Below are 24,272 nucleotides of genomic sequence, written 5' to 3' on the forward strand. Positions count from 1 at the left end.
CAGAGCCGCGGGCCGGGCATGACGCGGCGTTGACCGCCTGCGTGTCGCGTGCGCGGCAGGGGGGGAGGGCGGGAGGAGCAAAAGGGAGGGCGGCACGGCGCGGCGCGTCACGTGACCGCGGGGGGCGGCGCTCGCGGGGCTGCTGCCGCCGCGGGGATCGTTGGCCGAGAGGCGCGAGCGGGCGCAGGAGGCGGCTGTGCCGGCGGGGCCCCAGCCCGCCCGCTCGCCCGACGGCAGCAGGATGCAGAACGTCATCAACACGGTGAAGGGGAAAGCCCTGGAGGTGGCCGAGTACCTCACCCCCGTGCTCAAGGTGCCGGTCCGCGCGGGCGCGTGGCGGCGGAGGGGCGCGGCGGCCCGGGCGTGCGCTCTCCCGGCCGTTAGGGGCGGGGCGAGTGGGGGCGGGGAGGCTGCGCGGCGGGTCGTCGGTGCCGCCCGCAGTGCGGCTGCTCGCTTGCCCGTCCGCTAGCGGCTCCTCCTGGCCGCTCGGGCCGCCGCGGGCCTCTCCCCGCTGCCCTGGCGGGGCGCGGGGGGCGCACGCCTGCCCTGGGGCCGCTCCGCCTTCCCGGGGGCGGCCCGGCGGCTGCGGTCTCGTCCGTCTGCGCCGACGGGGCGGCTTCACGCCGGCGGCCAAGGGCCTCCCCTCGCCCTCTCCCCGGGTGGGTGCCCTGGCAGGGGACGGCTGTGCTGGGGCAGCGAAGTGCTGGCCCCGATCCTGCACCGGGCGCGGGGGTGTTTAGGGATAGAGAGGAGCTCACAGCTTGGTAGGAGAGGGAGAATCCACCTAGGAGGCGTGGGCCTATGGTACACTGGGTGCTGCTGGTCCTACTGCTCAAGGAAGAACTTGCTTGTTGCTGGCTTCTGTTGAAGTAGATAAATTGTAGCTGGTTGGGTGGCCAGGTTTGGAAATCCAGAGGTGCTTGGGTACTGATAGCTCTAAGTCTGCTTTCAGGAACACATTACAATTGTTATTTTAGATAAGGGTGCAACTTTTTCAGCTGACAGAAAAAGCTAGTATCATCTCCATTATGTAAGTAGTTATAAAGTTATAGTATATAACTGCTTTCTGTATCAACATTACTGTACTCATATAAGCCTGTGTACAGTAAATAACTGTATACAGTAGAAACAGGTTGCTTTGTTCTTGATAGTAAGTTGTAACAGTCTGCTTATAAAGGTAGACTGCACATCCTTCACATTGCCTATTACCATTTACTTTGGTAGAAACATAAGTGCTTTTTTGCAGTTAGGCCATGTACCATGTTCTACCTACGTTTTTTACAAATACCTTATGTAAAACCCAACTCTGGATGTTAATGTTTGAGTTTGACTTGTCAGCAGTGCTTTCACTACTGATTCTTCATGTTTTTGTTGTAGGTTTTGAGGGGGAGAAATGTCTACTGTAATTGTTAATGACATCCACCTCTCTGTTTGTGATATTACCTTCTTATATGCCACATGCTCTACAGCTTAAAGCTTTGGATAGAAGACTGTGGCATGCAATTATAATTTGATCTTGTCCCTTTGAGGTAAATAGCATGCTATTGCCTGTATAGAATATGGACCTTTCTAAGGTTGCCTGCTAATGTAGTGTGTGAGGGCTAAAGGGAAGTTCTGACAGGAAAAGGTGAAGTTGTCTGGTTATTGCTGTGTAGTTGCCATGGCAAAGTTGGTGTTTTATGCCGAGGATAGAACGCAGGAATTCTAATGCCTGGTCCTCTCTGATAGTCCCTAAAGAAAATGTATTGGGAGAGGTGAAGTGGAACCTCCACACACAGAAAATGATAATATTCTGTATATCTGTTTCCTTTGAAGGGGGTTTGACATAAATACTCCAGCTTTTAACTTTGGAAAGAAACTAGACCTATCCATTGCACTAGGTTACATAGCACAGAATGTGTATGAAAAAGTGAAAAAGTTACCCTAAGGGAACAGAAAATGGGTATTTTACCTTTTGTCCTACGTAGTTTCAGAAACCCATGTTTGTGCATGCTGCCTAGTGCATATAGTTGGTTTTGAGGTTGATCAGTTGCTGTCGGTGTGGTGGCATAACGCATTAGCAAAGATTTTCAGTTTTATTGCAATCTAAACTGCTAAATTAGGGTTCTTTAAGTTTTTTGTTTTTGTTAATAGTGATGCTACAAGGTTTGTACAACAGGTATTTGGCTTATTTTGTTCTTAAATGTCTACTCAAGAGAAGGGGTCATGTCAAGCATTAAGAATAACTATGCTTAGCAATGGCTGATTTTATTTTATGCTTTTGCTAATGATTGAATCAACTGAAGTTGTAGCCAGAAGCAAGGTCCTTTTCAGCCACTGCTTTTAGTCTTGATGAGAAAATCATGAGCTCTTCAGGGCAGAAAGTGATATAGTATTAGTGATGGTTAGCAGTACAGAACTTTGAGTAACAGATGAGGCAAAAACTTCAGAAGTGAGCTACACTATGGAAATACTGTTCTTGTTCAAAAGCTATTCTTTGGTATCTCTAATGCTAGGGGAAAAAGGCTTCCTTGGTGCTTGAGGCTTTTCTGAAGAAAAAATAAAAACATGCCTCTTAATAGATTCACTCTAGATTTGAATGTGCACAAAATACTGTCTTTAAACTTTCTAGATGTCATCTTTAATACAAAATGTTTCATTTTTCCATATAAAACTAAATCATTTTGCTGCTTGTCAACTATTTTGTCCTCCACAAAAACATGACAGTATGAGGAAAATCAAAACTGTTTCCCTGTAATGAAGGCATAGAAGCAAGAACATAAAAGCTAGTAACTTTCTACATTATTTTAGCTACCATGGACATGGTTCAGTCATTCATTTCATGACTTTTTTTAAGCTCAGAGCATCATATCGATATATTGTGCTGCTGCTCAGAGCTTAGAACAGCCCTCTGTGACTGAGCATTATTGATTTCAACTGATTTCCTGTCTCTTACTAGCAAATGTAATACTGAGTGCAAGGGATCTCCCTTCCTACAGTCACTTGTGTCAGTAATAAAGAAAAAAATACTTTGTATATGTGATCCCTTGATGGTTCCCTAGATTTTGCAGCAAAGTAACAGATATTTTTCTTCACCAGTAGAGTGGAGGACTCTGGTGGTGTCAGCAGAGCTCAACATTTCTAAACTTTATTTATTGCAGGAGTCCAAGTTTAAAGAAACTGGAGTAATTACACCTGAAGAAGTAAGTATTTGAAACCTTAGAAATACATTTAGAAAGTATGAAAGTAGTGGAAACTTTTACTCAAAATAGCCATGTTCATTTCAAGCAGTTCATGCCTTTGTCAACTAATTCTTGCTTCTTGAAGCAGTAATTGCCACAAAGTGGAAGTTCTCAGTGACCCTTTTACTCTACAGGGGGAGTAGATCAACAGCAGAATTCCTCTTAAGATGACACTTGGCATCTGAATGTGAGATGCATTTTTTTTCCCTTATTGTGTCCTGAAATACAAGTAAGGAAGCTCATGCTGGGTCAACAGCTCTGTTTGTCATGGGAGTTAAGGACTGGAACAGAAATGCAGAAATGTGTTGATTTCAGAAGCCCTTCCCATGAACGATTTGGAGGGGAACTCATACCTCTCACATCTTGGAAATAGTCCTCACTTACCTCACTTTTGGTTCTTTCCAAGTCTGTAGCAGAATCATTATGTATGCTTGTCCACAACAAGAATCCAATGATTGTTTGGGGTTTTTTTTATTGTCATTGTTCTATATAAGCTGCTTTCGGTTGGCTGTATTTTGGATTGCTGCCAAGCATAGTAGTTTTTAAAGGAGTCTGCTGTGAAGGAAAAACAACAGGAATTTTTCTAGAATTAAAAAAATGTAAGACTGACATACAGTGCTATTTGACTTTTCCATTCTATGCTTTCTCATATTAAAATGCTGGTTTTCTGAAGATACATTGTATTTACTGATGCATAAGAAAATGATATTAGGATTGATGGATAGAATGAAGGAAAGATGAGACAAAACGCAGAAGATAGGATGAAAAAAAACAGAACAGATGATGGTGGGTTCAAGGAAATAATGTGGGCAGTAGTATTTTTCTTAATGTTGGTACCAAGCATTTTTGTGCTGTGTTATGTGGCATGCAAGCGCTTGTGCTTTCAGTGGTCCAGAAGAGCACTGCTTCAAAAAACTGATCTAGCAATATAGTGTTTTGCTGTTCTGATAATATGTGTGTGTATGTATAGAGTTTACAAACACACGCACACACACCCCCTCCCCTCTCCACCCCCACACACATGCACACATGCATACTTACAGATATATATATATGTGTATATATATATATATATATATATATATAAAAATCAGAAATATAACTATTAATGGTGAAAGTCTAGATAATGTTCTCCTAATGCTTAATCCGTACTTGATCCATGGGAGAAAACTTTGTAGTAATGCTGAAAGAAAAGGTCCTTCCTGTAGAACAGCAATAACCACTCTGTGCTACATTCAACTATTTGTAGCTTTTAAACACCAGTAGGAGAATAGTAATAGTATGCATTCTCTGTATGAAGTTAGATGCTGATAGGATGAATGAAATGGATTCTTCAAATAAGTAATCAAAGGAAATGGCTATACACAAAGATCGTTTTGTTAGATTTAGGTAGAACTTGAGCATGAATTGCTGGTCATTCCTTGAACAGTCTTTTCTACTCTCTCATGTCTTTGACCATTATTTAGTAGTGGTTGCTAAAGAAGAATTTTGGGAAGTCGGTCATCTATAATGATGCTAGGATGTTGTCCTTGGATGAATTTGGATCACTTGGGTAATGAATCTCAACTTAACTTATTTCCAGTGTTTTAGTCTGAGACACTGACCGTTGTCAGACTTCACAGAGTTCTTGTGGTTTGGCTCTGAAGATAAATCTAGTAGCAATATGGTTAAAGATGACTTGTTAATCAAGCTCAGCACCTGTTCCTTCTTTTTATTTGTCTGTGCACTTGATTTAATTTTAACAAATTCTTGCTTGAGTCCTTGCTAGTTAATACCTCAGAACACCACCTGTTTTAATTTCGTATATAATTACAGGTAAATCTTATAAAATCATTCTTTCCAAAGGTAGAAACAAAATGTTGTCCTGAAATTGTTCTCTTGCCAGTTTTGTAATACCAATTCAGGAGTGTAGCATTAGTGCTTGGGAAGTAGAAAGCGAAACACCAACTAGCTTAGTTACATTGTCCACACTGAAGAAAGTGCAAATGAACCTGAAGTGCTTGGTTTGGTTTAGAAACTTACACTGTTAGACCCAAAAAGAGCACTTTACGTCAGTGCCACTAACACTGTTCCAATTACTTAAGCATGTATATCTTTATTATGTAAAATTCTGTAACACATGAAACTCCAGCATTCTTCAAAGACTATTTGCTTTTTAAAATTTCCATGTGTGTGTTGTGAGGAATTACTCTTTTCTTTCGAGTGAAAATTTCTCTTTTGCTAGAGACTTTTCCTGGAAAGTGGGTGAAAGAAATCACTTTTGCAGAGGTTAAATCTGTTAATCCATATAAAACGCATGTTGTGGTATTACCCACTACGCTGACATGCCTTGCTTTGGAGAACACGGCAAGAAAATGGCTGACATCTTTTTGCAGCAAACCTTTGGTGTCACTGTACAGCAGCTTTCAGTCAACTGAGAAGTATGTTAAAAACTGGCATTTTAAAACAAGAGAGCAGCTGTAGTAATTCTCAGTTTCAAACTGTAGTAACCTCAGTTTCAAAACTAACTGATGCGGAAACACAGAAAAAATCACTCTTCTTAAACACAGGTTTTTCCTTCCTCGAGTTTATGCGGAAAGAAAAGTAAGCCCGGTGAATTAGACTTCACTGGGTGGAATATGAGTTAGTATACATAAGTCTAGCTTCACTCTTTTAATATCACTTTCAAATAGTGGTACAATTTTAATAAGTATCTTGGATACTAAGAACAAATAGTGGAAGGGTTTTAATTTATTTTGTTAGAATAAGTTCTACACAAGTTTTCAATGTACTATGCACTTGGGTATCTATATCTAGTTAACACTGGTGAAGAACCGTCATAGCTATGGTCATTACTTAAAATGTATGCTATTTATTCTCCTGTTGCAGTTCTCTCAACTGGTTCGATAAAATGTTGTCAATCTCACTTTTTTCGTCTTGCTGCAAAACTGTTTTGACAACTGAAGGAGAACCAAGCGTGTTTGGGTTTTTTTTTTTTTTCCCCCTTCAGCTGAAACTCGAGGAAAATATAGAAATGCTTTTACTGGTTTAGTTTTGGGGAAAGCTTAACTTCAGTCTTCTCTCATTAACCTCTCTTCTGGGTCTTTGAAAACTTTGAAGATTGGTAAATAAAACCATTTTCATCATCACAAAGTAAACAATTGTCTAATAAGCTTTCTTGCTAATTACAAGACCGATAAGCAATACCAGACCTTTTGAAATTTTATCTGAATTTGCTATTGTGAAGCTTAGTACGTATTTCCTTCAAATAAAGTCAGTTTAATCTTTGTGGGTTTTCAAGGCTAACTGAGAAATGGAGTGAAAATAAAGTATTAAACAGATGTAAACAGTTACTTTTTTACATAGTTAATTTATCAAAGTAATGTACAACTGAAATATTAATACTGCTAAAGTTGGAGATTCTGTTCCCTTATGTTATATTTAACAGCACTCTTTTTTTTTTTTCCTGCCCTTAACAGTTTGTTGCAGCTGGAGATCACTTAGTTCACCACTGTCCTACTTGGCAATGGTAAGTAAAATCAAAAGAATTATAGAAAGCTTGCATCCCTGCCTAAGCTTTGACATGGCTTCCATTGGATGCAAATTCATGGTTGTCTCATTTCAGAATAGCTGACTCTTGCAGTAGAACTTTTACTGTTTTTTATGATGAAAATATATAAAGTTTAAGTCAGGCACGTCTTATTTATTGCTCTTGCTAGTAGCAGTTGTGATGGGGTGGGGTGCTTTTTTTTGGTTTTGTTTGTTTTGTTTTCCTAAGGCTGTACTTAAACTACTATGTCCTGTGGACACTTTCAGTGCCTAAGCTGCACTAATGGTATTAGTAGCAGTGTGTCTGCCTGAGCTTGTTTTAGTATTGTTAATTCAAAAAGCAAAAGACCATATCCAACTGGAATTGCTAAGAACTAGTTCTAAGTGGTATATTTTAAACAATCATGTGATAATTAAATTTGGTCAGATTGGTCCATATTGGATCACTTTGTGTCACGCTTGCCCTCAGAAGTCCCTTACCCTTCTCATGTACAGTAGGGATGCAGATAAAGTATTTTCTTATGTTTTATTGGAGTCTTGCATTATAAAAACTAATCAGTTAGTACCTAGATGGGCAGGACCTGTGCACTCTGCCTCATTAAGGTTCTTGGCTTTATACTGGGCCATGCAGGGTTGAAGGAGGAGTTGATATGCTCAAATGATCATTTCTTGCCTTATTTTCTCTGCAGGAGATGGTAAAATGATGTTGAATCTGGTCTATGTGCCAGCAGTTTGGATCAAGCTATTTAGAATGTTACAGGCTTTTTTCCAAACCAGAAACCGCTGAAGGTGAAAGCAGTGCTTGAGTAATGTGAGCTTGGCAAAGATAACTTAAGCTCTAGTAATGATGGCCAGGTTTTAGATCTCTAGAGGTCTATCTCTTGCTTTTTCTAAAGTTCCTTTCCACAGTGCCTGGGAACACATTATTGCCTGTCCTTATAAGTCTCATGCAGATGAGGCTATGTTTTGTCAACCTGTCTTTGGTCGCCTATCTCAAAGTGAAAGTAGTTACTGAAGCAGAGAATGTTTTAGTTCCAAAACTCCATAGTTTAGGGATGACCAACCTTTTTGACACTGTATCTGTATATCAAATCCTTTGTATAGGCAAGAGCAAAGTCATGGAGAGCAAATTCTGGGAACAGGTCAAGAGGAGTACATAAGGTGTTCCTGTTAAAAAAATTGAAAATAGAAGGGTTCTTTTGTTTACATATTATCAAGTTCTCAACCTTTTATGGTGCACTTCATTTTACAGGGCTTCAGGAGAAGAGCTAAAAGTCAAGGCTTATCTGCCAACAGACAAACAGTTTTTGGTAACTAAAAATGGTAAGGCTGAAGTTTAAATGCAAGTGTTCTTAGGACTGATAGCATGGTTGCCTCTGCTATCAAATCCACTGATTGTCTGTATTGACAGGGGAAGCAAGTATCTTGCACTTTAGATGTTTTAGCTTTGTGATATTAAAAAAAGTTTAAGCTCCTGCACATCTAAAATCTTTTCCTTAGACCAGATGTTAGTGAGGCTTTATACTAGTAACATAGCTTGCCTTGCTGAAGCAGAAGTTAAGCTTAAACATCATAAACCTCCTTGTCTGCCTTTTCATTGTCCAGTCCTTCAACTTGTATTTGCTCTCTAACAAGGAAAAAGGGCACTTGTTTTCCTTCTTCTTTTGGAAAACTTGAATTGCTGAAGAGTTTCCAAAATGTCTTTCATGGCAAGATTGGTACTTCTAGTTCTGCTTAAGATACATAATTAATATCACTATCACTTTCAATAATAGTGATATAAATACGATTTTAAATCAAATTTTGATCAGATTCAAAGGTATGTATAATACTCATGGTAGCGATCTTTTTAATAAAACAGTAAGAAAGCTAAGATCTTGGCACAACTATGGGGAAACATTTTTTTCCTCGAAAGATCTTGTAGCAAAATGTATCTAAGATTAAAAATGCCATTAGGTGTACCTGCAGTACTAAGTACAACTGCACTGGGTTGTGTTTCATACTTTGATTTCACTTGCTTTTGGAGTCTTGCAGTGCACTGTCATGTGCAGATGCTAATAGTACTGTTGGACAGACTTTAAGGTGATCTTGATGGCTGGATGGCCAAGTGATCTATTTACAGTTTCTCTTTTCTCCCCCTTCCAGGGTCCCACACTGCTCTGATCCTTCTAGGTCATATTTCAAAAGAAAACTATCCAATATTTGCGTTTCCTGTCCATGCCATCTCTGCCGTTAGTGGCACATAGGCCTACCACCTGAGTAAAAGCTGTGGTCCAGGGGGAGGTCAAGAGCTGTCTACAGACTCTACTTTGGAAGTCTGATAAATTGGAGAATGACTTTTCACGTTGACATTCACTCCCTTTTTCCTTTCTGAAAGATCTACAAGCAGTTTACAAATTCTGCACTTCGTGCAGTGATTGTTTTCCCCAGACTAATATAGAAAAGGAGCTTTTTTGACTTGTTTAAGCTCATGGAAAATGTGTTTTGCTGTAATCAGATCTTCACTCTTTCTGTGACTATTTTCTGAAAACTGTGTTTAAATCTATACCTCAGTGGCTCTGTAATTGGTATGACTGAAGTTACTCTAAATAATGCATTAATTTTAACCCCTTCCAAACTTCTAGATGATAAGCTATAATTAAACACATCTAATGTATTGCATAAATAGCTGATACAGACTTCTAGCAGAATTCTGCAGACAAATCAGATCAGCAAACTCCTGATGCTAATCAAAGCAAGTTGTACTCGGACCAAAAGTTGTTTAGTGATGTGAAGAAAACTTAACAGGTTTTTTCCAGTCATTAGCAAATGGGTTGGCAGTCTAAGGAGACGTGATAACTTAACTCCTTTCTCATCCCTATGGGTCTGGGTGGAAACAGTCTAATGGGTAACAGAAGAATGAACTTTAAGGCCACAGCAAGTGATGTACTGTGATATAACTTCCTGCTTTTATAACCAAAAGATAGCCCTAGGATTACTTAAATAAGGATATGTGAAAGACTACCATATTTCAGAAGGCTTTGTAGGATAAATTTTTGCTTCCATCTGTTTTGTTTAGGAATGGCTGCAATCATTTTTGTTTTGCAATTTTTTGCAGTGCCGTGCTACAAAAGATGTAAACAGATGGAGTATTCAGATGAACAGGAAGCAATTATAGAAGAAGATGATGGTGATGGGGGATGGGTAGACACTTTTCACAATACAGGTATTCAGTGTCTTGTCTCAGACTTTGCTTTTGTTAATTGAAAAGATTTTCTGGTTTTAAACTTCAGATGTAAGATCTTTCTCATGGATAGATGGCTGCGTGTCAGTATCTAATCTGGAAGAACGAGATTACATTGTTAGCTACCCAACTGGTTTGTGTATGACTGCTCAGGTGTGAGTCTCCATCCTTGGAGATAATCAAAAGCTCTCTGGACACGATCCTGGGCAGCATGCTCTAGGTGACCCTGCTTGAGCGGGGGGATTGGACTAGATGATCTCCAGAGGTCCCTTCCAACCTCAACCGTTCTAGGAGCGTCCTACCAAATAATGCTTTGTTGTGAACTCTGTTTTCAACATGCTCAGAAATATTCACAAATGTCTGCCTTGCTTATGAAACTGACTTCTATTACTGTGACTTGAGTGCTGGTACACTGAAATGCTGTCCCAAACTTATTATTTACACAAATTCTTTAAGATAAAATTTCAAATTACTTTGCAGTGTTCTACAAACAAAACTTGTTTGAAATGTGAGTCCTGTACTATCTGTGCTCCGTGTCACAGGTGTGGTCTGTTCGTGCGTGTCCAACAGGAAGCATGCTACCAGTACCAAATAAATCACCTTTCCAGTTTCTAAAACTGTTGCGAGATGTAACTGGAATGATCATATGTTGCTTTCTGAGACCTCTGTAACCTCTTACTGTAGTGTTCTGTAACGAAGAAACAAGCTTCTTTGGTGCAAACTTATAGTAGTCTTCTTGCTCCATTAACAGGTATAGTGGGTGCAACAGAAGCAATTAAGGAGATCACACTAGACAGTAAGGTATTTGTTTCTAAACTTTCTCTTGTTTTATTACAGGACCTAAAGTCAATAGAAGTCTTACCTGCAGCAATTTAGTACTGTTTGTGAAAGATTAATATATGCTTTGCCATTAGAAGACATGTTGTAAATATTCACTGAACGTAGTAGCCCGTGATATTAGTTTAACCGTGTGCATTCCCCTATTACCATGTGTTTACCAAGGCAGTGTTCCTTTAGTAATGTCTGTGGCCAGTATGCTTTTGTGCCAGGCTTCTACAAACTGAAAGTGAAAATCTGTTTACAGTGATACTGTATCTTCATGTCTCCAGAAGCTAATGTTTGGAGATCCAGCATAAGGAAAACTCTGTAGTGGAAAAACATGCAGCAGTGTAAAGTATTTCTTCACAGTCTTTACCTACTGCAAGCAGAGTTTAAATGTGTTGTTTGACAGACTTGCGCCCTCACTTTCAGAAGTAATAAAAATGTCTAAATGTATGTGTCTTATCAGTTTCCAAAAATGTCACTCAGTAGCAGGAGCCAAACGTGAAAAACTTAAGCACTCAGGAAACTGAGAGTGGTTGAAAGTACTTGGAATGAAAATGTTAGCTAACGTATTTAAGAAACAGGGAGATAGGCACCGAGAGAGACAAAATGCTTTTAAAGACAAGTTGATTGCTAAAATGGAGTTCTATCTATGAATTATATGTTTGTTAAACCATCCAACACAAAGCTTTGGGCTCTCAAAATGAGGGGGGAAAAGAGAATGTGCTGTCACACATTATTATGTAATTGTAAACAGCTCAGAACAGTATTGATATGATCAACTGACGTACATGTATTTCAAGAGGGACTGTGCTCAGCTTAGTAAAAGTACTGCTTTTTCACAAGTCAAAAACATAAGGGTGGAAGAAACAATCCAAGGAATACCTAAAGATCATCTGTTTCTACAAAGCACAATACTTGCAGGATGTACAGTAACGTGTAACTGCTGATGTGTGTTGTGAAATGGGTTTGACTTCTGATGTGTTGTATGTAGAAAAACTGTTTTTTGTACAGCACTTCACTTCCTGGACCACAGGTCCAATCAGAATGATAAATCTTTGTTTTTCTGTTTATGTACTGTATGCCAAAGCACTTCAAAACTTAATTTCTTACTGTTTTTTCCAGCATGGAAACTTGCCACTTAATGTTTACAATTATGACAGCTTCTAAGTGTTATGCATAGGTGTGCTATGCCAAAAAGAAGAAGCTGGCTGAAGACTTACGCCATGTTCATTTTTGTTGGACTCTGCTTCCTCCATCAATGGTATCAAAATATGATACCTTTTGGCACTCTTGTGTGTTTTAAAACAAGTACGGAAGAGTTGCACAAATGACTGTGGGTTACATCACACCAAATCTTAAACTGCATGTTTAGTTATATTTATAAATGCACATACAGAACCCAATCAACTTAAACAGGCTCATGTGATGCTAAAGTTCTGTTCTTTGGTGGAAATTCTTATTTAATGATTTTGCCTTTCATTTGAGATAGGTGAGCTTTTTTTCCTTTTTAAGAAATGGGCTGTTTAATTCCATATTTATTCTTTCTTGCTTACGAATTAAATCATTCCAAGCTACAAACTCAAAGGATAACTTCGTGGATTTTAGGCTAGGATTTTTGAAACCAAGTTTGGGAATTACAAATATTTGTGTTCAGAATAGTCCTCCTTAATATTGAGAAAGCTGTTTTTCTGGATAGCTTTATGTATTGACTGGACTTGTAAATACTTTATAAATTTGCTGAGGCTGTTTAGCTTTATAGGTGTGTCTTAAACACAGCTGTCTTTAAAACAGTGTTTTCAATTTAACTTCAAAAGGATAATATAAAAATACCAGAACGTTCAGCATCCTGCGAAGATGAGGATGAGGAAGATGAAGGGGAAGCTGCAGACATGGAAGGTATTCCCTGTTTACTTATATGGGATGTACTTTTGCAGGCCTGTAGCTGAAGCAGTGTGCTTTAAGAAAATACTACTGTGCCTTTTCATGGAATTCCTGCTAAAAATCTCAACAGGCACTTGCTCTCTGTCTTCTTTCATGTGGACTTATCAATGCATGATTTCTCATGGATAATCCTGCATGAATTCTAATGACTGGAAAACTAGTTTGAGTAGGAAAACAGATCCAAGTAAGCTAAAATTAGGGATGTAATAGGGATTCATTCAGGCTTCATAGCTAGACTTAAACTCTGAAATTTGTCTACTAAAATTTTTTCTTTAAGGATTTCTCATCATGTACTTAGTCTGGGTAAAACTTGAATTAAGAGAAGAGTATTGTCTGGTTTGGGGTTTGGGAAATCTGCTCAAATAAAACATCTTTAGATACATGTAGATCTTTTTTTTAAGGAATTGTTTCTGAATGAGAAATGACAGCTAGCTACAAGCTGAACACAGAATTTTATGGGTCTTCTTTTCAGAATATGAAGAAAGTGGGCTCTTGGAGACAGATGACGTGAGTGGACAGTTCTCTCTCTCATCTGTTACAATGCATGTTACCAGTATGAGCACAGGGCAAGTAAAAAATAATGCTGACGAATGGCTGCCCTAACAAGCTTTTTATGAGCAGCGGGACTGAGCCTGGTTTCCTGTGGATTTGTCTTCTGCATACCTACTGCAATAATCTTAACTCTTAGGTCATCAGAGATTTTGGTTGCTGATTTTTTGCATTCTCCACTGACCCCTTCCACTTTGCTTCTATACAGTTAACAGGAGGTATCTAGTGCAGTGGTTGTTCTTGAGGCCCCTGTGTGGTGATTGACTGGCCTGTGGGTTCAATAGATTACATTAATGCTCCAGACTCTCATGAGAGACAGGAGAGGGCATCACTAATTTGGAGCACTCTCCTAAAGTATAATCTGCATAAACTGAGACCTCCACCCTCTGAACTGAAATTGTCTGGGCTCAAAAGTCATTGCAGAAATGAGGGAGGGGGATCTGGCAGTGTAGTTGCATGCTTTTGTGAAAAAACAGACCTTAATTTAAAAAAGGGGGAGTGGAGGAGTTGATATTTCTAATTAAAAAAAAAAATGCACATATTAATGTTCACTTAAGATCATTAACTTCAGTTTTCGCAGCTTTAGAAAACTGCTTAGAATGGGAGAAGAGATAAGACTGTGCCATTAGGTATGTTGTATTGCTTACTAATGTTGTCCTTTTTACCTTGGAAATCAGGCAACACTTGACACAAGACAGATTGTAGAAGCTAACAAAGCTAAAGTTGATGTTGGAGGGGAAGATGCTATTCTACAGACTAGAACTTATGATCTCTACATCACTTATGACAAATACTACCAAACTCCAAGGCTCTGGTTATTTGGATATGATGAGGTATAGTTATGTTTTGGGGGGTTTTCTTTGGTTTTTTTACTTCTGTGAGATTAGACTCATGGCTATTCTGTTGCTACTTGCCTATACACAGTTCAAGTTAAAGGGAAGAAATAGTGAGAAAGCCAGTATATGGTCAGGGCTGCAGCCAGGACTTGCAGAACTTTCAAGAAGTAGAAAAAATTAAATAGCCTGCAAATTGTACTTGGTAACTTAGCACAACTTGGAAGAAAGTAAATCCGGCTTCTTGAAATCCAGCGGTGTTATGCATACGCTGCATGGATTTTAAGGTTCTCCATTCTTTCAGCGTCCCTTAGAAACTGTGTATGTTAGATATTTGTAACTTACAGAACTTCGTATGTTAACAGTGTTAGAATTGCTGAGAACGAGCAAAAGATTTTGTTAGTAATGCTTTTGTTCTTACATTCCTTTTCTCCTTCTAGCAACGGCAGCCTCTAACAGTAGAGCACATGTATGAAGATATTAGTCAAGATCATGTCAAGAAAACAGTGACAATTGAAAACCATCCTCATCTTCCTCCTCCTCCCATGTGCTCAGTTCATCCATGCAGGTAAGTCTTTGTTTCTGGTCTGATTCAGCATGCAGACATAAGGCATTTTACTGGTCTTGTTAAGGATTGGGTTCACATTTTTTTTGATGTATTTCCACATCTGACTGTTGTGATGGTCTGTTGGCTGAGGGAGGATGGAATACAGATGGCAGTAGTCCCCTGAAGTGATTCCAGTGCCTGCTTCTGGAAATGTGTTACACAATTAGAGTTCTGTTTGTGCTCAACTCACTTTGTCGCTTTCCTATGGACTCCAGAAGATGGCAGACTACTGAAACTCTCTGTAGAAGAATGTTTTCCCATACTTTCTCTTAGTTTGCTGCTTTTTAGGCAAAAAGTATAATATATACTTTGGGAGTAGAAAGAGCTATTCTGAAGTAAATAACTGTTTCCTGTTTTGTAAAAACTACCTTCTGCTCCCCCTAGAAGTCCTTGAAATTTTATGGTGGTAAATAGAGGCCCTGTAGTTGCTACACTGAAATATTTGTTGAACATAAGGGCAAAACAGTCTTGTTTTTGAGGATCTCTTCTGTTGTATTTTCCACACTTCTCAACGAAGATACAGAGAGACGGTAGTTAGGCTAGCTACACAGATATTTTTCCTAGGTCTTTGAAGGTGCCTTTCCTCTTAGGTGTAGGCCTGCCTTAGTGATACAGAGCCAGCCTCTTAAACAATGCAACTTCTCAATGCTTTGATAGTATGAAGGTCTTAGAGATGTGAATTTGCACTTTTGTTTCCATTATCTAAAAAAAACACTCTTTGAGTAGTCTTGCATATATGGAAAAAGTTCACATTTCGAGTTTGAGCCATCCACATGCTGAACACTGCAGTGCAGCTCTGGTTATCCGTTAGATCTTTGAGATGAAGGACAACTGAAACTGGAAAAGGTAGAGAGGAGAGGGTGACCAGAATAACTGAGGGTATGCTTTAGGGTATGAAGCTGTTTTCAAGTAAGAAACAATTGAATAACCTCGTACCCTTTGGCTTGGGAGACAGCTGACAGTGACCTCCATCATGCCACAGAAGGTGAATAAGTAACAGGTGTGTTCAGTCTTTTCCAATAGCAAAACCAGTGGCATTGAATGCAACTTACAGATGGCATGTTCAAAGCAAATAAAAGAAGTAAACTCTGTGCACAACACCTAATTAAATATTAATTAAAATTGTCTCAGTAAGGCTTTTTACACTGTCTCCTGTAACATCCTCATAAGCAAGTTGATAAAGTACAGGCTAGATAAGCATACAGTAAGGTGGATTGAAAACTGGCTGAATGGCAAAGCTCAGAGGGTTGTGCTCAGTAGTGCAAAGTCTGGTTGGAGGCTGTAGCTAGCAGTGTCCCCCAGGAGTCAATACTAGGTCCAGTATTGTTCAACTTATTCATTGATGACCTGGATGAAGGGACAGAGTGCCTCCTCAGCAAGTTTGCTGATGATACAAAACAGGAAGGAGTGGCTGAGAGAGCAGAGGGCTGTGCTGCCGAATGGGACCTCAACAGGCTGGAGAGATGAGCAGAGAGGAACCTCATGAAGTTCAACAAAGGGAAGTGCAGGATCCTGCACCTAGGGAGGAATAACCCCATGCACCAGTGCAGGCTGGGGGCTAACCTGCTGAAAAGCAGCTCTGTGGAGGAGGACATGGAAGTCCTGGTGGACAACAAGTTAACCATGAGACAGCAATGTGCCCTCATGGCAAAGAAGGCCACTGGTATCCTGGGCTGCATTAGGAAGAGCGTTGTCAGCAGGTCAAGGGAGGTGATCCTTCCCCTCTACTCAGCACCTGGTAAGGCCACACATAGAGTGCTGTGTCCAGTTCTGGGCTCCCCAGCACAAGAGAGAGATGGAGCTACTGGAGCAAGTCCAGTGAAGAGCTACTAAGATGAGTAAGGGACTGGAGCACACCTCGTATGAGGAGAGGCTGAGAGCGCTTGGGCTGTTCAGCCTGGAGAAGAGAATACTGAGGGAGGATCAATGCATCTAAGTATCTGAAGGGAGGTTGTAAAGAAGATGGGGCCAGACTCTTCAGTGGTGCCCAGTGACAGGGCAAGAGGGAACAGGCATGAACTGAAACCCAGGAAGTTCTGCCTGAACATAAGGAAAAACTTAAGTGACCCTGCTTGAGCAGGGGGGTTGGACTAGATGATCTCCAGAGGTCTTTTCCAACCTCAACTGTTCTGTGATTTTGTGATTCAGAAAGCAGTATGACACTACTGAAAGGAAAAAATCTGTCAAAGATTTTTGAGGGTAAAGTTACTGTTTCTGATTCAGAAAGTCCGTAGGTGACATACTGCTGGAAACTGCAGGAGTATTTTGTGGAAGCACTGCTAGATGCTTGCTCTGGCCTCTTTCTTGAGCACCTTCTGTGAGCTTGTTGGACAAGAAGCAAGTCTAGGTAGACTCTTGGTTTGATGCAGTAAGGTCATTCTTGTACCTTATGAACTCATCAGTTTTATTATGTGAGCCTGTTGGTGACTTTGATCTTATTTTTTGCTATTTGCAAGATTTTGGAATTAAAAGTAAATGCAGCTCCTTGTGTAACTGATGTTTTGAAGGAGTGTCAGGTGAGATGAATGTAGGGGGGAGTATAACAGACTGACTAGGAAGGAAGATGATTAATCAGAACAAAGGAGGAAAAAAGCCTGAAGCCGTGGCTTGAATTAGAGGTCTTGGAAGCCCTGCTAATGAATTGTTTGGAAAGAAGCTTCTGTTGATAGGTGCAGGTTTCCAAGATAAGTGGGAATGAGAGCCCTGGCTGGTTAGGTAGAGCTGTGGGTTTTATGCTGGACTGTGACTATGGTGTAATCCAGTTAATAAATTTGGCAAACTCCTCTGCAGAGTAAGGACAACAGATTTAATACTAGCCTGTGAATTTGGATTGAGATTCTTCGTGGAGGAGAGCTGTTAGTGTATGTGTTCATTCCTTTCCCTTAAGCGAGTGAAGTGCCTGTGCCTGTTACGTACTCCACATCTATTCTTGAAGAAGCTGTTTGCCTTATGATACTTCTTCCAGTTAATCTTTTTAGGAGGGAAGAGAAAGTTAATATTGCAGTGAGACATTCACTGGTAGTCTTAGAAGATGTAGAGAAAACTGTCTAGTCTTTTTCAAAAGAGAAAGCCATCTAGGTGACTAACAACTGCTTCTGATATTGCTGATGCAACTACTTGACCTTGGAAAGGTTTAAAAGGGTCATCTTGAAATGTGAAGGGAGTGGCTAACTGATAGTATATCTAAAATGAGTTTTAAATGGTATTCTATGAAACAGCTAGGTGCCAATATTGTAAAGCCCTTGACTAAATGAGTTGTCTCACGCCGCTTGAATGTTGAAGCATTAAATATGTTCTTTTGTTCCCTAAGGTGAGCTATTCCATTTCCTTAATAAGGCTTACAACTAAGAAGGTCTGTAATTGCAATGGTTAGCTAGCTCTGCTGCTGTTGCTTTCCTGCATGTTATGATAATTGTGTAATGTGGGATATTTAGATGGTGCTAAATTCACTTGGCTGTTTCTGATGTGTAGATCTTCATACCCTGTGTCAAAGAAAGGCATTGAAATGGGGGAATGTCACTGTTGGCTGCTTGAGATTGGTTCTATTTTGAGTAGTCAGTTGAAACTATTCATTTGGCAGCCCTTGTGGAAGTTGTGTTTCTTGTCAGCATTTTTATCATTTATTTCTTATGCTGGTGGGAGGAACTTACTCAACTTCCGCATGAATTGGCTGCAAACTGATTTAATCAAAGTTTTCAGTGGGTTTTATGTGGGTTTTATGAATGGACTATCAAGCTGGTTAACCCCTAAACACAGGTACAATTAGATATGAGTTACTTATGTTAGTTCCAAGAATTTATTTTCATCTATTTTGGAATAGTTGGTGATAGGCTTCTAAGGTCTTGGGTTTTTTTTCCTGTGTAGGTACTCTAAGTACCTGCAGGGAATTGGGTAGAGACAACTGCAAGGACCACTGAATTGTTCATCTTAACCTTAACTGAGGGTTCTTGCAGATTCTGAAAGCTTCAAGTAAAGATGACCAATCTGTTTTTTTCTACACACTTTTCTACACAGTTACAGACACTCAATCAAATTTATAGCTAAATTTCACTTAAAAGTACATTGTCCTAAGGAGTGTTGAATTCTGCTGTTTGTTATGCAGCCTTAATAGTTGTTGTCTGCTACACTGAAAGCCCTGTGGAAGGCTTTTTTCTCTCTTTGAACTGGGGTGGCAAGGGGAGAAATGACACCAATCACTGTTTTTTTAACTTATGTCAGGAGGGCCCTTATTTTTGACCTTTACTTTCTGATTATATGTATTTCCCTTCCAACTGAAACACAGACAGACAGTGTTAGTTAGACAACTGTGTTGAATTCCCACGTGAAGTTAGTGACAAATCTTTTGACTGAAAGCTTTGATCACTTTCAAAGCAGAAGAGGGGTCTTCAGTTAGAAAGCGAACACACTCAATGAGAACATGAAGGGACACTTAATCTGTCTAAAAATGGGCTTCTTTTCAATAGGAACAGCAGTGTCTGACTAACTTAAGAGTACAAATAACTCCTTATTACTTTAACCACCTCAATAGTCAGTTGATGTACCAGCAAGTAAATGCGGTGGTTTTAGTAGATGTTTCAAATGTCTGATTTATTTGATAGCTCATGGTGATCTGCAAACAGGTCCTGAAACAAGCATTGGTGAGCATGTAATATTTGCAGTCATCCTGAGTAAAGATGACCAGTTATCTGGGGCTATGATAGGACTTTTTTTTTTTTTTAAATCAGGAGTAAAATCTTAATCAGAAGTAAAGAAATCTATTTCTAGATAGCAGACTCCTTAAATTACATTTCTCCCAAGGTTATCTTATTTCTTTTAATTTAGGGGTGGGGAGAATGTATGCTTCATGTTAATTCCTCAAAATTTTCTTAGAGAAGGAAACTGAAAATGGGAAACAAACTTTTGAAAGGTTATAAAGCACTTTTGAAGCTTCTAATATGTAACTGGAGGACTGGAAGAATGACTGTCATAGTGGCTGGTACAGATTTCCAGATATCTAACCTGCTCTTTGAATGCTGGAAAAAATAAACATCACTGAGACATGTCAGTAAGACTTATTAAGCTGAGCCAGTGTTCTGTAAAAGAATTCTAATGGTCATAGGATGACCTCTGTTTTGGGCCAGTACAAAAAATATCCCATCACTACAGATGAGGTCAAAGCTTAAATTTTGATAGTGGCCAGGTTCCTGTGTCAAAGCAGCTGCCTCTGGCACATGCTATGACAAGTGTATTCTGCAGAGGCATCATGAGGAGCCAATAGAATTACAATCAAGTGTGAGGCCTAGCTGGTTTGTAAGGAAAAACAGCACAGCAAATGACAAATGCTGACCTTCAGTATTTCTCCAGACTTGCATGTTCCTGTTTACAGTGTGTTTTGGAAACTTTGCAACAACTTCCTTCCTTCTGTTCCTAGTCACCGTCAGCATGATTAACTTTGGGGGTAAATTTTTAAATGCCAGTTTTTTGTCATCTGTTTAGGTTTGCATCATGGTGTCAAAGCATGTTCAGTAAGTTACGTGCTTACCAGTCTTCCTTGCTCTTAGTAAGCACGTTGGTTGTTTCAGGAGTAATATTTTGAACTAACATTATTTAATAACTTGCCGTGTTGTATTGGTGGGTGTCCATAGCCCTGCTTGGCTTTACTGATTAAGGATTGCATACAGAATCATGAATTTAAATCAAAAAGTTGCAGGATAGATAAAAGTAAGATCAATTACACACCTGGGAGGTTTTTTGTTTATTTGTTTTAACTCAGTTGGCTATACAGTGATTCTCTCCTCTGACTTGGTGTGTTCTTCATCCCATGAGTTATGGGATGTAAGACCTGTCCTGAAAACAAGACTATTACTTCTGGGCTTTAACTGGTCATGAAAGATCTGAAGTTTTCATCCTTGGAGATATTCAAAACCAGATCAGGCAAGGTCATGAGCAGCCTGTTCTAGTTTACCCTACTTTGTCTAGTCCAACCATCTCTGCTCAATGTCCAGAGTCTCTTTGAACCTCAGCTATTCTGTGGTTCCACGATACAGTTACAGCATCAGCTTTGTACCCAATTGTTTGTGTGGTTTATAATAGGTCTGTTGTGTCACTGATCAGTTAGTGTCAAAACACTAGTCTAATGAAGTTTGTCCTCTGAGAATGCTTTACAATAACAGTCTAATTTAAAGTGCTTGTCAGCACCTGGGCACATTCTTAATCATGAGAAAGCAGAAGGCACTTTAGAGAACTATTAAATTAATCTGCCATAGAATCCAAGTTACAGCTTTGGCCAAAAAAGGTTTCCATATCATTAGTCAGTCCCAGAGCAACAGTTCTGAATTCACACAGGGTTGATTTAGCCCTACCTTTCCTAGGAAGCTCAATGTGAACTGCAGAAGTGTTTGAGATCTCTTAAATTCTGCAAATTTAAGAATGCAGCAAAGGAAGCTAGCAAAGTTGTAACAGTTCCTAGGCGTCATCTTCAGGAATCAGCTAGGAACTTCTGGTTCTGGAGACTTATCTGGCGGCTTCTTCGATGGAATTTAGCAATTAAAAAATTATGCTAGTGACAACCAAAATGTACTGCCTCTCATTATGGCACTCTGTCTAGATTGTAGCTTAGAGCATCTTTCTGTTTCCTTGTGGAGGCAAGAGGCTGACAGATAATGTGTTGCATTCATTACTTAATATTAACTTTCAGTTATTTTGGGGAGTATTTTCCATGTAAACTAGTAAAAAGTAAAATTTCTTCTTGCTGCTGCTGAAACTAACCAGCCAAAACTATTTAATTTGCACAAAATCTGATCTTACTGAGATGAAGGAGTTACTTTTCTTTTCAATACCTTTACTGTTTCTGATTTGTTTTTTAGGCATGCAGAAGTGATGAAGAAAATAATTGAGACTGTTGCAGAAGGCGGGGGTGAACTTGGAGTTCACATGTATCCTTTTTGATTACTGCATGGTATTTTTAGAGATTTGCTGCAGTGTAAGGCGCTAGTCTGTGCCTAAGGGTTCCTAAACTGGAATGCAGTGGTATGTGAAAGTAGTCAACAACTGTTTGTGGTAGTGCTTATTGTAGCAGTAGGATGAGCACCTTTAGCTGTGTTTGTTGCACAGTCAGTTATCTGGAGAGTAAGGGGGGGGGAGCAGGAGCCACAGTGGGACAGTAGTGAAGATTGAAGGGGGGACAGGTTTGAGCCCTGGTTTGTAGAGGTGGAAAAGGTAGCTAGGAGCCTGAAGCTGAGGTCCCACTGGGGGAGGATGTATTAGAAGGATGCAGATAGAGGTTCATAGACTCTGGCCAAAATGTCATTCCTGCTGTTGGTACCTAAGCAAGTAAAGTTTGAGAATCTATGGTATAATACAACGATAGGGTAAAAGATTCAAGAATATAAGATATGCTGCTACTACAATAGATTCAGATCTGATATTCAGTTTCTGAAAGGTGTGGAGGTCCCACTATTCTCTAGTCTGCACATGAGCAGTGTTTAAAAGACCTTATATTCATAGAACATTCAGCTAACAGAAGAGCATTGAAAATGTCTGAAACAGTTCTGAACATCAATATTTAATGCCCCATGATTAGAATTTTCTTTTAGCTAGGTGACTGTTCTTAAGTTATAGTAATTGCTACAATGCTTTCTGACTGAAGTAACCTCCATGGTAGGAGCAAGTATGTCTATTCAAAATAGTGATCTAACTGCTTTTGCTGCTAGAAAGCCTGCTAGAAGGGTGCTAGAAAAGCTGCTAGAAAGGGTGGACTGTTGAGCACCTATATGTCCTGAATGAGAAAGATTCATGCTCACTGTAAAAGTTGAGACTTGCTCAAACTGTGTAGTAAGCAGCTGAAACTGAGCTGAAAAACAAATTTTCTGACTGAGTAGTTCAAGTCTTCCACTTCTCAGTAGTTAGAAATAGCTTATTTTCAAGATCTTGATTACTTTTCTTTTGTTAAATCTCAATTTGTTTATGGGCAATTCTTCACCTCGTTATCATCCAGTTTGTGTTTGTTGAGAAATGATGTATATAACTGATGTGCCAAAATGGTAGGCTTTACTTCTATCCAATACCAATGTAACTGATTTATTTTTCAGGTTGTCTGTCTGCTACAGTCCCAGGTGGGCAGATGTTTCAGTTTACAGTTATCAAGCATGCTGCAGATTCAGGCCCAATGTGTCTTCCAAGGTCAGTTGCACAAGGGGGACTAGGAAGGTCTCCGTCACAAAGACAGACTGCTCAGCTTAGCAAAGCTAATCCCTCTACTTTCCCTCATCAACAGGAAGGAGAGCCCTTCCAAAGGATGGTTCAAATAGTGGCCTATTTCTTTTTCTGAGCTTCTGAAACAGTCTGAGAAGGAGCCTGACTTCCCCTGCAGCTACAGGAAGGTAGCTAGTGATTAGCCTTGCTAGGTGCAAATTTGCCTTGGCATTTAGCAGTACGAAATGTTACATCTGTAAATGGAGGTGTAAATACTGAAGTGTGGTTTTAATAAGATTTTCTGAAAATAAAGCAGGGAAATTGATCTGAAGTTAACTTAAAACAATAAAGTTCGAGTGTTTGGGCAAGCATCAGATATCATTACCAAAATTCTGTTGTCTTAATTCTCAAGTCTCTTAACCTAAGTGTTAATTTACCATTAGCAGGAAATACTGGTGAACAGACCATTTGGATGTGATTTTTGCTTTATTTTATTCAATTTCTAGTTATTGTGCCTTTTCCTTAACTAGAAACTCAGGTATCTTCTTATTTTCTTGAAATTTGTACAAGCGGTCATTCCAACAATAGAATATGACTACACGAGGCACTTTACAATGTAACTAAAATAAGAGATGTTCTCTTCTACTCATCAAAGCTGACTTTTTTTTAATAACCCATACATGTGACTTATTCAACATTATACACAATTTCTGTAATTCTAACCTTTTATCGAGTTGATGCATTAAAATAAACTGTTCCATTACCAGCCTTTTAATAAAAATCTGTGTGTGTATTAAATAAGTCACTTTCATTCCTATACCATACTGCACTAAGAGGTAGAATTTTTTTTCTCAATAGTTCTTTCAACTTCCTTTCAACAGAAGACTACAGTTTCTCTTTATCAGATGGTAAAATATGCTTTTGAGTAGAAACCTAATGCTTTGGCTTCATTACTAAGATGATTCCTGAAAATGTTATTCCCCCACCCCCATTTTAAATTTGTGTGTGAGCTAACTTTTTTCCTAGTTATAAATGGTATATTTTCCTCTAACTGGACACCAGCTTTGAGAGCTCAAAGAAAAGAATTGGTAATTGTGTTATGAAAACTTAACTACATGTTAAACTAAACTGGCTGCAACAAAACAGTCTTTGAAAGATCTTGCACAAGCATAAGTGTAAATCTGCAGTGTTTTGAGATGACTTTTTGGGGAAACAAAGGAATACTAGTATGTAATTTGTTCAGCTTAAAAGGAATACTAGTATGTAATTTGTTCAGCTTATAATAAAGGCAAGAACAGTTTTCTGACACAATTGCAGGTTCAATGGGAGAGAAGACTGCCATGCTAGAACTGGGTTCAATCATGATCACTTGT

General features: G+C 39.4%; 2 protein-coding genes across 4 annotated transcripts in view; both read left to right on the plus strand.

Moving 5' to 3' along the window:
• The first annotated feature begins 84 nt into the window (after positions 1-84).
• ATG3 (autophagy related 3) lies at positions 85-23,680 on the plus strand. The gene is made up of 12 exons (XM_026112334.2): positions 85-313; positions 3,141-3,182; positions 6,680-6,729; positions 8,002-8,072; positions 9,847-9,954; positions 10,724-10,773; positions 12,612-12,693; positions 13,211-13,245; positions 13,965-14,120; positions 14,561-14,688; positions 21,573-21,641; positions 23,438-23,680. Exons 1-12 carry the CDS (start codon positions 242-244, stop codon positions 23,517-23,519), a joined length of 945 nt encoding a protein of 314 aa, XP_025968119.1. The 5' UTR covers positions 85-241; the 3' UTR covers positions 23,520-23,680.
• Positions 21,652-24,272, plus strand: part of F5 (coagulation factor V) — a 47,041-nt gene continuing 44,420 nt past the window's right edge. For all 3 annotated transcript variants that reach the window (XM_064520596.1, XM_064520603.1, XM_064520607.1), the window contains exons 1-2: positions 21,652-22,887; positions 22,982-23,087. The gene's annotated coding sequence lies outside the window, so the exon portion shown is untranslated. The remainder of the gene's footprint in view (positions 22,888-22,981; positions 23,088-24,272) is intronic.

The sequence above is a fragment of the Dromaius novaehollandiae genome, chromosome 1 (assembly GCF_036370855.1).
Source record: "Dromaius novaehollandiae isolate bDroNov1 chromosome 1, bDroNov1.hap1, whole genome shotgun sequence".
Classification (NCBI taxonomy): domain Eukaryota; kingdom Metazoa; phylum Chordata; class Aves; order Casuariiformes; family Dromaiidae; genus Dromaius; species Dromaius novaehollandiae.

Coding starts and splice junctions, on each gene's coding strand:
- ATG3 (XM_026112334.2), top strand. CDS start 242: ATGCAGAACGTCATCAACACGGTGAAGGGGAAAGCCCTGGAGGTGGCC. Junction 9,955..10,723: donor AGACACTTTTCACAATACAG/GTATTCAGTGTC, acceptor CTCCATTAACAG/GTATAGTGGGTGCAACAGAA. Junction 10,774..12,611: donor AGATCACACTAGACAGTAAG/GTATTTGTTTCT, acceptor TAACTTCAAAAG/GATAATATAAAAATACCAGA.